Raw genomic sequence first — 15096 nt, forward strand, 5'->3', positions numbered from 1 at the left:
CTTGGGGTTGGTTCTGTATGCACTCCTGGCTGCCACATATCTCCCTGTCCCAGATGTCTGCCACTCTGAGGCTTGCTGGGCTCAACCTTTGTGTTCAGAGCCTGCGGGCAGCGTGGCTGCTCCTGCCCCCACTCTCCATCTACCTGCAGGGCAAGTAGCACAAGCTACAGCCACTGTGGCTCGATGTTTGGGGACCAAGTGGCTGGTGGGCCTAGGGTCGGTCCTATTCAGTAATGAAATGTTTCTGAGGGAGTGCCAGGCTGTTGCAAACCACCCTGTCCTCAGGGCCAGCCACTGGGTGTGATTGTTGTACCCATATTTCAGGCAGAGCTGTTGTCCTGTGCTTCTGTCTCCTAGCAGCACAGGCAGCAGCTGTGGCAGCTCCATGCTGTGGGCTGACCAAAGGCCTGAGGCTGGCCCTATTCAGTCATGCCCTGGTTCTGTGGGAGCTCCATGCCTCCACACTTCTCCCTGTCATCTGTGCCTGCAGCTCTAAGCTCATCTGGCATGACCTCTATGCTGGCAGCCTGTTGGCTGAGACTGGGCAGTGAAGGGACAGATTTCCCCATTCTTCACCTCTTGTGACTGGTGATCTTTCTTTCCAACTTTGTGAATCCATTTTTTAAAAGCATCTTCCCATTAAGACTTGCTTTTTTCCCTCTGTAGTTGTTTTGGAGATACTGCAGGCTCTGCAGATTCCTTTCCTGCCATTGTGTTGCCCCTTCAGAGTCTCCATGGGTTTCAGACTCCACTGAGCTCCATGGTGGGTGCCACCATCATCTTTGTTTTTCTTGAGAAGTTATATTCTAATGAAAATCAACACAAAGCCAGAAGAGGCAAGCCAAATCTATCTTATTCCTGCTGACACCAACATCGGCAGTGCAACAACCTCCTGCCTCATTCCATTCCACCCAGGGCTCTGGCTTCAGTCTTGAACATATACAACCCATATTGTAACCTTCTCTAAAGGTAACAGTGCAGAAAATGGAAAGGAAGTATCTGAAGTCACCTCATCACTGAGCCAGACATTAACAGAGCCACACATGTCTGCCTCCTGAAGAGAGATAAGGGTCTACAAGGGCAGGCCAGATGTTCGACAGGAACGTGAGAGAGACTACTAGTATTTCTTCACTGGCCAAAACCAGCACACACGACGTCTCTGACATTAAGATGGCAGACAGGCTGGTGGTGTGTGTGCATGAGGATTGGGTTGTATCTAAATACTGTGCCCAAAACAAAACCCAAAGAAAGAAGTTGGGGGAGGAGCCTGAAACCTGAAGTCCCGTCTCTATTCTGGTACTGCTTTTCCTTAATCTACTGTGAAGAACAGTACCCCCTTGTAGGCTTTGATTTTTCAAAACCTACTTTTAATAAGGGTTTTTAAATGTTTTAACCTCCCTTCTAGCCCATTATCCACCAGAGGTGGTGGAAAAGAGAAGTTATTACAAGACAGGTGAAGTGGATCTGCTTAGAAATAGTTCTTTGGAATAAATCCAATCTGTGTTGTCAGTATAGCAGCAGCTTAGTTCAAATGAATCACCGGCAACTTGATACTAAGGAGTCTCGAGGCTCTGATGTGTGCTGTTTAGAAGTAGTTCCTCGGGGCAATTTCAATCTCCAATTGTCAGGATACCGGCAGTCCAGTTCAGTAGTGTCAGGATAGCAAACACAAATCAGCAGTGGTGGCACAATCCAACAGAAACAGCTAGGCCTCTGCCAAATCAGCATGAATCAGCAGGCGTGACCAGGACCAGCAGGGATGCCAACAGAAGTTCTCTGCCTGTGCCTCTCTCAACAAAAAGAAGACTGAGATAAATGAAGCACTGCAAAGCTATCTATGCAAGCCCACCATCACTGTCCATTAAGTTCTAGTTATACTCCCTCCAAACATCATGTGTCCTCCCATGAGTCTTGCCACAGTAAAACACCTCATGAATCTATCTTAGCAAAACTCCACGGGAGTCTATTAGCTGACATACCTAGAAAAATATCTACTTCACTGTGCCAATCAGCCCGAATCCCCAGAAGCAGCAAGAAGCCACCAGAAGTTTATTTTGGTGCATTTCCTTTTATAAAGTCAAGACAAACAATGACCAATAAGAAATGGCAAGGCATACCAATGCCATCCAGCACTGTCCACTGTCTGTTGGGTTATATTTACACTCCTTCTAAACATCATGTGTCTTTTTATACGTCTGCTTCAGCCAAACATTCTTTCACCTGCTTGCTTTAGTAAAACATCCTCACCTATGTGCTCCAACTAAACATCATTTGACATAACTGACTCTTCAAAGAAAGCATAAGTTATCACTTCACCCTCTCTCGTTTCCACATCCCTGGCTGACACTCCATGTAAGACTGCTAAAGCCACAGTGCAAACATCAGAGAATGAGAGACAGCATAGGCAGGAGAGACAGTGGCTCTGGATATAGGCTGCCCAGTGGGCGCAGACATCCTGCCTTCTAGCCTCTCAGCTCTCCTGAACCTATAGGCTATAGAAAAACATGGCATCTTATGTTTATGGACTAGCGCCCATTCTTTCTTTCCACGAGGGTGCAAGGGCACGTGGTGCTTCCTCACTACCTAATGTCCACACACCTTCCCGTCCCTCCTCACTTCAGTCTTTACCCTGGCATTGATTACTGTCTGGCACTCACTGCCTGTCACCCAGAAACAACAGCGTTATGCCAGGCCTAGATGAGAAGCACGTGAGGCACAAGATCATGGATGTGACAATTCCAGTGAAGCAAACACTCAAAGAAACAACTCAAAGTCCCACATAAAAACCACTGAAGGGAAACAGAGTAGCAACTGGATCTGGGAGAGAAGTGGGGGAGGCAAGCTGGGAGGAGGGGAGGCTGCAGTTCAGACATGTTGTATGAGAGAAAAAAAAATCCACTCCAGGACTGGAGAGACGGCTTATGAGGATCAGAATGTAGATCCTCAAAACCCACATAAAGCCGGACATAATGGCATGTGCCTGAATGGTGGGACAGGAGGCTGAGGCAAGCAGATACTTGGAAGCTTGTTGGCCAGCTAGCCTGGCATATGTGGTGAAGTTCCAGGTCAATGAGAGACCTTGTCTCACATGAAAAGTTGAAGAAGCCAGAAGATGAATATCTGATGTTGTCCTCTGAAACTCCCATGTACAACATGTATATGTGCACACAGTCTTCCTTGCCTCCCTCCCTTCCCCCCCCAGACACAGACAGACAGACAGACAGACAGACAGACACATACACACACACACACACACACTTGCATAAAACTATAGACAGACTCTGAATCTTGTCATAAAATGTTGCTTCACATAATTAGTTGAACAGTTGCCTCCCAAAATTACATCTACAAAGACCCTTTCACAGCAGGAGTTTTCTTGAAATCCTGCTGTGAGAGAGTCTTTGCAGATGAAAGTAAATCAAGGCTGTCTTTATTTTTATGGTTCTGGGAATGCACCTCAGGGCTCTGTCCAATCTAGACACTGTACTAATCCATACTCCTAGCACCAAGACTTTCAGATGAAATCATTCTGAGTTAGAACAAGTCCTAAACCCACCGACAAGGAATTCTGTTTTCTGTGCTCTGGATGAAGCCCAGGTCCCTCTTCATGCTAAGCGCACAGCCCACCACTGAACTATATACTCTAGTGAAACTGTGCTTTTTTTTTTTAAAGATTTGTGTGTATGCATGTTTTAATCACATGTATATCTGCATACCACATACATGCCCTGGAGATCAGAACAGCGTAGCTGATGCCCTGGAACTGGAGCTGTGGATGGTTGTGAGCCACCATGTGGGTACTAGGAACAGAACCCAGAACTTGTAAGAACAAGAGCTCTTCACTGCTGAGGCATCTTTACATCCTCTCAAAGTGTTTTTATCAGACATGAAGAGAAGACATAGGAAATATCATATAGGAAAATGCCATGTGAAGAACAGATCAGAATCTAGGGAAACCTCTGCAAACCAAAGACACCACGGATTGACAGGACCACCAGCTCCTGGAAATTTCGAGAGGCAGGAACAATTTCTTGGCAAAGCTCTCTGAAGAAACTTGCTCTGACCAACCTAGATTCAGGATTTGATTTCCAGAACATGAGAGAAAACCCCTTCTTTTCCTTTAAGCCACTGTTTTGTGGAAATGTGCTGCGGCAGCCACAGCAGGTCAGTACCACGTCAGCCCTGGTAGCCAGGCACAGCGGAGTGCAGACAGGGACGATGTCTGACACAGATGCTGTGCTGTATGAGGCCAGCACTGAACTACTGTACAGTTTAAAAGGTACTCCCATCCTGGCTTCATTCTCACACCGAGAATGGCTCATCCAGAAACGTCATCTAAACTGACAGGAAGAAGCCTTCAGGATGTATGGTGAACCAACATGCATTTCCTCCTCTCTGTAGAGTCAAGGTCCAGTGAAATGGACCATTTCCCTGAAAAAGGCACTAACTCTGTCTTCCTCTTTCAGAAGTCACAGCCATGGATGGGTAGGCTACCCCGGAGCCCATATTTTGCAGTGAGCCACTTAATGGAAAGATAGTATTTTCAACGTGGCTGAACTTTATCGTCACACTCACTGTCAACATTCACTTACCTGCCAGGTCCGGACTTGGAGTCGGTTTGGCTCCACAGTGTAAATGCTTTCCTCGTGCATGGCTAGCACTGATGTTTCACACAGGAATGTCCCTGAAATGAAAGATGAACATTGAGACAGCAGCAGCATGGTACAAGTCCTGTGTGTGGAATCCCTAGTCGGCCTAGTCCTCATGGTAACTCCATGAGACTATCTTACCTAAATCTTGTACAGAGTTCCAGAATAAAAAAGAAAAAAAATAGTACAAACACTAAAAATGCAAAGCCAAGAGACATGAAAATACAATAAAAAAGAAGAAAAAGAGACGCCAAAGAAACACCTGTTGGAACTTAGGGAACTACGGAGATGCCTAGGGCCCTAGGCCTGATCTGGGAGATTCAACTCGCCCACCCACCCTGCTTATCAGGCTGATTTCCTCTCCCCCTGGCTGAAGGTGTTTCCAGGAGCTCAACATCTAGGACAGTGAGCCTGATAAGCACACGCCCACATCATGAGGAACTTTGGAGGCTTCTGTGCCCCAGCCAAAGGTGCTGAGGAGCAGATCAGTCAGGGAGGCTGACAACACACACAACACAAGACATCTCAGCGCCCGCCGTTCTAGTCATCCTTGAGATAAAGGTGCACATCCTTGCTCCTTGGGACTCACAGGACAGAGGAGCAGCAGAGCCCTCTCAGAGCGTAAAGAGTCTAACCTGCATTCCTTAAGGTGGATCCAGAAGGTTCAAAGATCGCCACCTGTTTTCCATTCCAGACAGCCACAGCATCCTAAATGAATGTTGGAAAGCAGAGGTAAGAAAGAGTACGACACAGACCACAGACCCACTGCATGTTCCAAAGCCTGCCCTCTTCCTGCATCACTGAGGCTCACTATGCTGGGAGCCTGACTTCAGGTCGTCTTCCATGGATACAGGTTTAAAACGCTTGTGTGCTTTTAGCATTTTCTTTATAAATGTGACACCCATGGACATTCAGGGTGGTGAGCAAGGTGGGCGTGAGAATGGCTTAAGTTGTACTGAGTTACCCTAATGCCTCAGCAGGCAGTTCTTCTGCCTGCATAGAAGACCCTCATCTAACACCCACAGGCACCCTCAGCAGTCACCTTGGTGGCGAATACTCCACTGATGTGCATGTCGGTGCGCAGGCTGTGTGTGCCCCCCGTGGACAGGAAAGACACATTGACTAGGCTCGGGGAGATCTGCACGGCAGCCACTTGCTGGTGGAAGTGTGATGACATGGCTTGCTCACTGAGGATGGACACGGACTCAGTGCTGCTCACCGCCAGAAGGTTCTTCCTGGAGCCCCACTTCAGTACCATGTAAGGAGAATCAAATGCATAAACAAAGCAGGAGAGACACAGGCAGGAACTATATAAATGCCCCCTATGAGAGTCCATAGCCGCTTCCTGTTGTTTAAAAAACAACTTTAAAACTTCAAAAGGTAAAATATGCACGTTGTAGAAAAATCTTAAAATACTGATAGATGTGGGCTGTGAACTGGCAGGTAGATACCTCTGTGGCTGTTCTACCCAAGGTCTGCTCTAACCACAGGACGTCGGTTAGAAATTTGTCATTCTGATTATGATATTCATATATATTATTTTCTATGAATTTATAGGAAATTTATATCATTAAATTACCCAGCTTTCTTCTGCTGGTGAGAAATGTTAGTTTCCTAGCTTCAAGTCTATCTGACATGTTCAGTTTTCAACAAATAATTAAGAGGCACGTAAAAGACTAGAATATGGCCAAAGGAGAGGGGCCAAGTAGGTGTGAAAGGATCCAGATGATGCTGGACTCAGGAAGACTTCACGGCAGGCTGCTACCAGTGTGCTCATTCCCACAAGCGTCCTACTGGAATACGGGAAGGTGTGGTGACTCTGTCTCTTCAGACAGAGTGCCAACAAAGTGACAAATTAACAACAAAATGCTCCCAAGAAATGAAGTACATGTACAAAACCTGTATACAAATGTTCACAGCAGCTTCATTCCTAACAGCCCCAAGGTGGGAACAACCCAAACGCCAATCAGCTAAGTGACAGAAAAACTCTGCTCTACTTATACAATGGGATACTTAACCACAGAAAGGAACACTGACACCTGGGGTGACATGCAAGAAGCAGGAGGCCAGCAAAGAAGTCACAAACACTGGGTTTTATATGCCTCTCTCCTCCTCTCCCTCTCCTCCTCCTTTCTCCCTACCATCCATCCATCCATCCACCCACCCACCCACCCACCCATCCATCCATCCATCCATCCATCCAACCATATAGGATTTTGAGACAAAGCCTCTCTTCACAGCCCTGTCTTGGAACTCAGAGATCTGCCTGCCTCTGCCCACTAAGTGCTGGGGATAAAGGCGTGCGCCACTCTGCCTAGCTATACACTTTATTACGCTTCATTATTTATGAGATGTCCAAAGCAGACAAATCCAGTTGCAATGTGTATTACTGACTGTGGAAGGCTGGGAGAAGGAAAGCAGAGGAGAGGTATGGATTTCTTTTGAGAATAATTAAAATGTTTTAAAGTTTATTGTAAAGAAAAAAGATTGTGGTGAAGGCTGGCAAAACTCTGTGAATACACTAAAAAAATCACTGGGTATGTAACCTGTATCTTGATGAAGCTGTTTTAAACGTATTTATATATGAACATCTGTAAGTAGAGACAGAGGAACTGGTAAATAGATCAACAGATATTAAAATACATCCACAATCTTTTATCTGCAATACTGAAATTAAAGGACATTTAAAATATATTCTTTTCTTTTCCTTTTGAGACAGGGTCTTATCATGAGACCCAGGCTGGTCTTTCTTGAACTCAAGAACTTCATGGCTCAGGTTCCTAAGTACTGGGATTATGTATCTGTATAATTTCTTTGTTTTTGTTTGTTTGTTTGTTTTCGAGACAGGGTTTCTCTGTGTAGTCCTGGCTGTCCTGGAACTCACTCTGTAGACCAGGTTAGCCTCGAACTCAGAAATCCGCCTGCCTCTGCCTCCCAAGTGCTGGGATTAATGGCGTGTGCCACCACTGCCTGGCATAATTTTTTATTAGTGTTATCTTTCTGATGCTAAATTGAGTAACTGATTAAAAAAAAAAAAAAAAAAAAAAAAAAACATGTTCCAAGCTAATTATGTTCTCTTTTTGGTACAGCAGTCAGTGAGAGCATCAAATGTGACACAGAGCTGTGTACTGCACCTTTATCTGTGTGATGTTTCCTTCAAGCTCAGTAGGTGTCTGAAGGGCCCACATGTCCTTGCCCTCCGCCCCACGACCACTTGGGGAGGTTGGCACTTTTTTCCACATAGCTATTCGTCCTTTATGGGTACCCGCTGCCAGGAGACCTACAGGTAAAAACAAAGCACATGTTAGTTGTATTGAGAAAGATTTAAAAGGTGGTAGTGAATGCTGTGTTTGGTTTGCAATCTGCCTCACTCAGGCTGCTTCCGAGCCCCACAAGTGCTGAGTGGGAGCTCAGTGACACTCTGGTTCACTTCCTAACTTCCTGTCCATGATAATATTGGCACACGTGTGCATTTGTATACTTTCACTGTTGCACAAACATGACCCATAGCATCCCAGGAAGGAACAGGTACCAATGTATAATGTCAGTGTCACTCTTATGGTTTTACTGAGACAGGGTTTCTGTGTAGCCCTGGCTGTCCTGGAATCTCTTTGTAGGCCAGGCTGGTCCTGAACTCAGAGATCTCCCTCACTCTGCCTCACAAGTGCACTACCTGGCATCTTTCTTTTTCTTCTTCTTTTTTAAATAGTATTTCATTTTGTAGCTTTTGAGCTTTGACTCAAAACACAGACAAGGCTGGCCTTGAACTCTCAGAAAGCCACCTGCCTCTGCCTTCTGAGCACTAGGATTAAAGGGCTGTGCCACCATGCCCAGCTCCACTTTTGAATAGGCTCTACATTCCTCTATAACTTATTTTCTTGACACAGTGCTTGAAGTTGTTTCTATTCTTTTCAGACCAAAAAAATCTTACCTTTGGCTTTACAGAAACACACACAGTTTATATTCTCTCCCCTTTCAAAGCCGAACGTCTCCTGTAGACTCAGTATGTAGTTCTCTCCCCGTTCTAGGTCCCAGAACCTGCAGCAGAAGGGAAAGTGCTGTGAAAGACTTTTATTATATTAGCACCCTCCTCTGATCTGAGGGCTGTACCAAGCCTGGGAAAACACAGAGCTGTGCTCTACAGACTCCTAATACAAGAAGGGACTTGATCTTACATGACTGCAGAGGAAGAATAGAGCATAGGAATCCCAGCCACACATGGCAACAGTGAACATTACCCTGAACTGAGCGGCCAAAAAGATACCAAAATGCCTGTTTCTATTGTCAATTTTAAGAAATCATGCAGAACTAGGTTTGGCAGAGATACCTGTAGTCCTAGTTACTTGAGAGGCAGAGGCAGGAGCAATGCTGGACACCAGCATAAACAGCAGCAACAAGACCCTATGTCAAAAAACAAATTTCTTCCAAACCAGGCAAAGTGATTGTGAGGGCAATATATATCATATAGCCTGCTGAAGGCATAGGGATGGCAGGGAGGACAGCCAGAGTAGGTGAGTACTCCTGGGCCTCCGTTCTTGAGTTACATAGACCTGTATAATACATCAGAATTCATCACAATATGCATATTCTGTGTTTATGTTAAAAGAGTCTGTTCCTGACATGATTTTCCAGGGCTCTGTATGCGAGGATAACTTCTCACCTGAGCACAGGTTCCCCAATGGCTGTCACAAGAAGGCTGCCCTCTATCAAAGTGATATCTGCCCGGCGGCCTGTCTTCCCACTCAACTTTACCTGTATGAGGAAAAAGGTAACTTGAAAGAAGCACCCGGCTCTCACTGAGATGCCTGATGAAATTGTGTTAGCCTGGCATCTGGTCTTTAGTGACATCACTGAGACTCACAGAGGGGTGGCCACACAGGACAAATAGTGGAAATGGAAAGCTGGCCTAATTTTTAAGAGGTTGTGCAGTGATAATTATGGAATTTTGGTTTCTTCAAAAAACACAGAAACATTGTAAGAACATGCTTTCATTTCAATCTCGGGGTGGAATGTGGGGCTGCTTTGGACTGTCCCCAGTAGCCGACTATGACGCCTCATGCTCTCAAAGAGTCATGGTTTTACCCACCACAGACAGTCTCTGCAATTGTGTGATCTTTGGAATTCTTGGAACTTTCCAGAGGGTATATAAATGCTATTGCCCCAGTAGATGGGGTGGGTGGTTGTCCGTCATTTAGGAAGGTTGGTTGCAGTTTGTTAGTAGCTATGGCCAAAGAAGAAACAGAAGGAATGAAATTAGATTCACGGATTTTCCTAAGTCCTCTTTTCTCTATCCTTGTTTCTCTCCAATCTAGTGTTAGGGGATGAAACGGGGAAAAAAGGGTGAAAAAAAATAAGAATCCTCAAAGGAGCAAAGACTAACTACAGGGTTGATCTGGAGAGATGGTTCAGTGGTTAAGAGCACTGACTGCTCTTCCAGAGGACCAGGGTTTGATTCTCAGCATCCACATGACTGTTCACAACTGCCTGTATTTCCAGTCCCAGAGAATCTAACAATCTCTTCTGGCCTCAGCGGGTACTAGGCACACTCTTGGTACACAGACATCCATGCAGGCAAAACACCCATAATATTTATAAAAAATTCTAAAAGGATCTCCAACTTAGTGCACTGTGGGCATTCCAGAGTGAACACTAGTCAAGCTGGGTGCTCCTTGTTCTGTCATGACTGCTTTAGGAAAGGTCTCTCCCACCCTTACTTTGTGCAGAAAGCAAACTTTCCCAGAGTCCGACAATCAGTAAGGAGCTAACCAGGTACCTGAGGAAAGGTGTTATGAACTAACTGTATCTCCTCTCCATCCCTTCATATGCTGAAGCACCACCTACCTATGTGACTGTACATGCAGAGACAGCCTTTAGAAGGTAATTAAGGGAGGATAGTGGACTCAGACCTTAGGACCAGATACAGCAGCGAACTCGTGCTCACACTCTCCCTCGTGCTCACGTGTTTTCTTGCTCCTCCACTCTAGACTCCACACAAGCACACAGGGAGGCCACTTGATGTAATCCAGAAAGTGGTTTCTCAACAAGAACTGACCTAGTGGCCAGGCTGTGGTGGCATACACCGTTAATCCTAGCATTTAGGAGGCAGAGGCAGGTGGATCTCAGGTGAAGTTCAAGGCCTAGCCTGGTCTACTGAGCAAGTTTCAGGATAGCCAGGGCTACAAAGAGAAACCCTGTCTTGAAAAACAAAACAAAACAAACAAACCCCTAGAAACACCTGAACTGGCTGCAGTTTGATTGGGACTTCCTGCCTCCAGAACTATGAGTGAGAACTGCATGTTGTTAAACTATATAGTAAGTGGCTGTTTGTCAAGTTGGCTCAAGCTGACCTCGACCCCAGGTCCTTGCAGCTCATGGAATTCATGGCTACTGTTACAGGACACAAGGAGCTCTCCGACCTAGAGGAATATCTTTATGAAAAGTCCAGCATTCTCTTTGGTTCATGGATTCTTATAAATCAAGGGACCAGCGGGGCATTCTGGCTTACATCTGTAATCTTAGAATTTAATAAACTAAGGCAGGAGGATTAGGAGTTCAAGGTCAGCCTTGGCTACTCAGCAAGTTCCAGGCCAATGTGGCACATGAGACCTTGTCTCAAAACAAAACAGTCAAAATAAGCCAACCCCTCAAAAAAAAAAAAAAAAAAAACCCAAGGCAAAAAAAAACCCCAAACAAACAAACAAACCTAACCCAAAAAACTAATGAAAGAACAATAGGAGTCTGGAGAGATGGCTCAACAGGTAAGAGCACTGGCTGCTCTTCCAGAGAACTTAGGATCAACTCCCAGTACACATTTGGTGGCTCACAACTCCAGTTTCATGAGAGTCAACACCCTCTTCTATTCTCTATGGGCACCAAGCATGTATGTGGTGTACAGACACACATGCCGGCAAAACACTTACACATACTTAAAAAAGGGAGTGGAGGGCAAAAGGTTAACGGGCAGCAAGCAGCAGTGCTGAGATGAACTGTACAGGAACACAGGTGGCCTTCATCCAGGAGCATGTGGTGGTACTACATGCCTTCCTAGTGGACCTCTTAAACATGTAGAGGGACTCAGGCTAACAATACAGCTCTATGTCTTTCCTCAACATCCTCGTATCTTAAAAGCATTACAGTTGAGCAAGGTAACTAGCAATTGCTCACTGTGTGAATGCCTACGGCAGCAAACAGTCAGCGTGAAGGACCACTTTGTTGAAGTGACATTGCAACAGACACTGAGCAATGCCACCTCCAACTCTGGGCCAGTAAAAGAGCCTCCTTATATAGCTGAAAAGTGGGGAGCATGTCTCCTGTCCATCCAGCTCTGCTGTGAAAGCCCAGCGAGATGCTGAGGCTGATTCTCTAGTTGAGAAGGGTGCAGACAGGGAGCAAGCCTGGCAGCCTAGGCAACACCGGTCCTCTCCACCTCTGTCCAGAGGCACTGGGAAATCTCTCATTTTCCTCACTTACATCAAATGGCAAGGTAGCTGTTCTATCTTGAAAGTGACAGTGAACTCTCAATCTTGCTAACCAAGATTGAAAAGACAGTCAAAGCAGGCAAGAAAACCTGGTCCCAGGTCTTTTAGCATACCTCAGCATCTAGGCTAGCCTAGGCTAGCCCCACACCTTGCTCCTTCACCTACCTTCATGACTTCTTCAGCTTCTCCCTCAGGAGTCACCACATACAGAGACAGTAGAAGGTTCTGTGTGACCACAACCAGTGCCTCTCTCTTCTCAATGTAGAATAACGTCTGGATGGAGCTGTCTGTGGACGCCACCTGGGCAGTCTTGCCCTTTTCATCCACATAGTGCACTGTCCCTAGGGAAAGAGGTGGCTCCTGGGTCATCTGTCTTTCAACAATACCCACTGGCAGCCATTTCTATTTCCTTAAGGATGCTCTGACAGTACATCTACCATTGTTATCAGAACTTAAGGATTTCTGAGTTCGAGGCCAGCCTGGTCTACAGAGTGAGTTCCGGGACATCGAGGGCTATACAGAGAAACACTGTCTCAAAAAAAAAAAAAAAAAAGAACTCAAGACATTTGCCACAATGTCTCTCAGGCTGAAACATCCCTGAAATGATCTCTGCTTTCCTGCTTAGGCTAGCTGTCGCTGTGATTCCTTCTCCACTACTCTTTCGGGATATCAATTAGCATCCAGCCATCTGATTCTGTAGCTTTGTAACTAATCCATCATCTCTGCTCAGTATCTTTAGGTTGGTTTGTTTGCTTATTTTTCATTTGTATGGGTGTTTTGCCTGCATTTACATTGTGTACCACATTCATACAGTGATCACAGAGGTCATCAGATTCCCATGGGACTGGAATTAAAAACGTTTGTGAGCCACCATATGGGTGCTGAAAGTCAAACCTGGGTCCTCTGAAAGAGCAGCCAGGGTTCTTAACCACTGAGCAATGTCTCCAGCCCCAAAGATTTATTTGTTCATGTATTTTATGTATATGGGCATTTTGTGTGTGTGCATGTCTGCACACCTGAGGAGGGCATTACAGGTGGTTGTCAGCAACCGAGTGGTTGCTGGGAAGTAAACTCAGGACCTCTGGAAGAACAGCCAGTGCTCTCAACCATGGACTCACCCCTCCAGCCTTCTGTAGGAGTGTTTATACCCTCCCTATCCTGAGACCCTACAGGATGACTCTCCGCCCCTCAGGTCTCCTGCCATTCGGTTTGTTACTTGCTATCACTTTCCTCTTTTGCCCTCCCGAGCTCCTTAGCATGTAAGCTTCAGGAGTCAGTGGCCTCATCTCCCCAACTACACTCCTCCTCTTCCTGTCCTGCCCTAAAGACCACTTCAACATGAGTCAGCAACATCTGGTCTGCCTCCTTTGTTTCTTCTTAGGTGTCTGAGTGATAGATGAGTTCCCAGGATTCTCTGGCTCATTTCTGAAGTTCTTCAGGAGCCTCCTCAGGGGACCTTCTTATCCTCTGGACACATCTTATTCCTCATGAAATACTTGAGTTCTTGTTAAAATGGGAAGTTCACCATCACCTAAGTTAATTTTAACAATTAGTATTTAACAAGCAGAGATTGCGGAGCAGGTCTTTTACAGACAAGACAGCAGACACTAACATAATTCTCATCTTCCACAAAGGGAAATTAAAATACAAAGAATTTGTACCCGAAAGCCTTCATCTTGGGGGAACGGGCAGAGATGTAAATCTAGATCCTCCATAGCTCTCTCTGTACACATCCTCTTCCAAGATACTAGCCTCAGTCTGTCCATCTCAGCACTCCTTCCTGTACCCTTCTCTCTGGGCCTTGGTGATGCACCCACTTTGATATTCCCTCAGTTGAGAGAAACTGACTCTTCCTCAATTGTCCCTCTACACTGGCTCTCTTTATTCTCTAAAACAAAAGATTTCTCCTATTCAAAAACTATAAACTTGGGGACTGGAGAGATGGCTCAGAGGTTAAAAACACTGGTTGCTCTTCCAGAGGGACCCAGGTTCAAATCTTAGCACATGCATGGCAGTTCACAACTGTATGTTGTTCCAATTACAGGGCATCTGACACCTCTATGTATGTCTATACATAGAGGAAGAACACCAATGTAAATAAAATTAAAAAAAAAAAAAAACTATAAACCCTACAAACTCTTCCAACATCAGCAGCCTCCCTTCTCAAACCTAGTCACCTTCTGTGGCTCTTACTTGCTCCGCCTGTGCCAGGCACTCCTGTTGAGGTGTGGTCTGTTGCTACATATTGTAATGGTAAATTCAGTACCCAAAGGTCTATTTGCTATGAGTGAATTCTCACACTTACCAGCTTTTAAGGTGTAAACCTTGCTCCTTAACTTAAAATCATTGGTTAATAAACATGCCTATAGCCGAGCAGAAAAGAGGTAGGTGGGGCTTCAGTTCCTGGGCTTGGGGTCTGAGGAGGGACCATGAGGAGAGGGAGAGGGGAGGAGGAGGGCATCACAAGAAGAGATAGACCATGACCACATGGCCAGGAGAAACAGTAAGAATTTGGGGTATACTGCTGGGGAGGCAGCCAGGCTAGCAGTTAGAGAAGTAGATTAGGGGTCATGTGCTTAGAATAAGTAATTGTCAAAGCCAAATAAAATAAGCATAGTCTGAGCCTCATTCATTCTTAAATTAGACAGGGATAAGATTAAGTTAGTTCAACTAAAAAAAAAAAATTAGTTCAACTACATTCCACATAAGACTGTTACTCTTTCTCATTAGCTTCAGGGAGCATTTGTTTCAGCCCTGGCTGGGATCAATGTCTCCTGCTTATACTGAGAATAAGTGGTATTAAAATCATCTACTAGCATGGTAGTAGAGCTATAATCTCTGCCCCCAGAAAGCTTCGGCAAGAGGGTGGCCAAGACTTTAAGATTAGACTAGGCAAAAACAAAACAATTTCCCCCACACTGACACACACACACACACACACACACACACACACACACACACACACACAC

General features: G+C 45.5%; 1 protein-coding gene across 4 annotated transcripts in view; it reads right to left on the reverse strand.

Annotated features, from left to right (window-relative positions):
- Positions 1–15096, reverse strand: part of Ift140 (intraflagellar transport 140) — an 89162-nt gene that overhangs the window by 58673 nt on the left and 15393 nt on the right. For all 4 annotated transcript variants that reach the window (XM_028761015.1, XM_028761018.1, XM_028761016.1 and 1 more), the window contains exons 6-12: positions 12293–12468; positions 9310–9401; positions 8581–8687; positions 7784–7929; positions 5692–5895; positions 5285–5357; positions 4593–4684 (exon numbers count right to left, since the gene is read on the reverse strand). In XM_028761015.1, coding sequence (XP_028616848.1) covers positions 4593–4684; positions 5285–5357; positions 5692–5895; positions 7784–7929; positions 8581–8687; positions 9310–9401; positions 12293–12468 — 890 coding nt within the window. The remainder of the gene's footprint in view (positions 1–4592; positions 4685–5284; positions 5358–5691; positions 5896–7783; positions 7930–8580; positions 8688–9309; positions 9402–12292; positions 12469–15096) is intronic.

This window comes from Grammomys surdaster, unplaced genomic scaffold (assembly GCF_004785775.1).
Source record: "Grammomys surdaster isolate TR1022 unplaced genomic scaffold, NIH_TR_1.0 126612, whole genome shotgun sequence".
In the NCBI taxonomy this organism is placed as follows: domain Eukaryota; kingdom Metazoa; phylum Chordata; class Mammalia; order Rodentia; family Muridae; genus Grammomys; species Grammomys surdaster.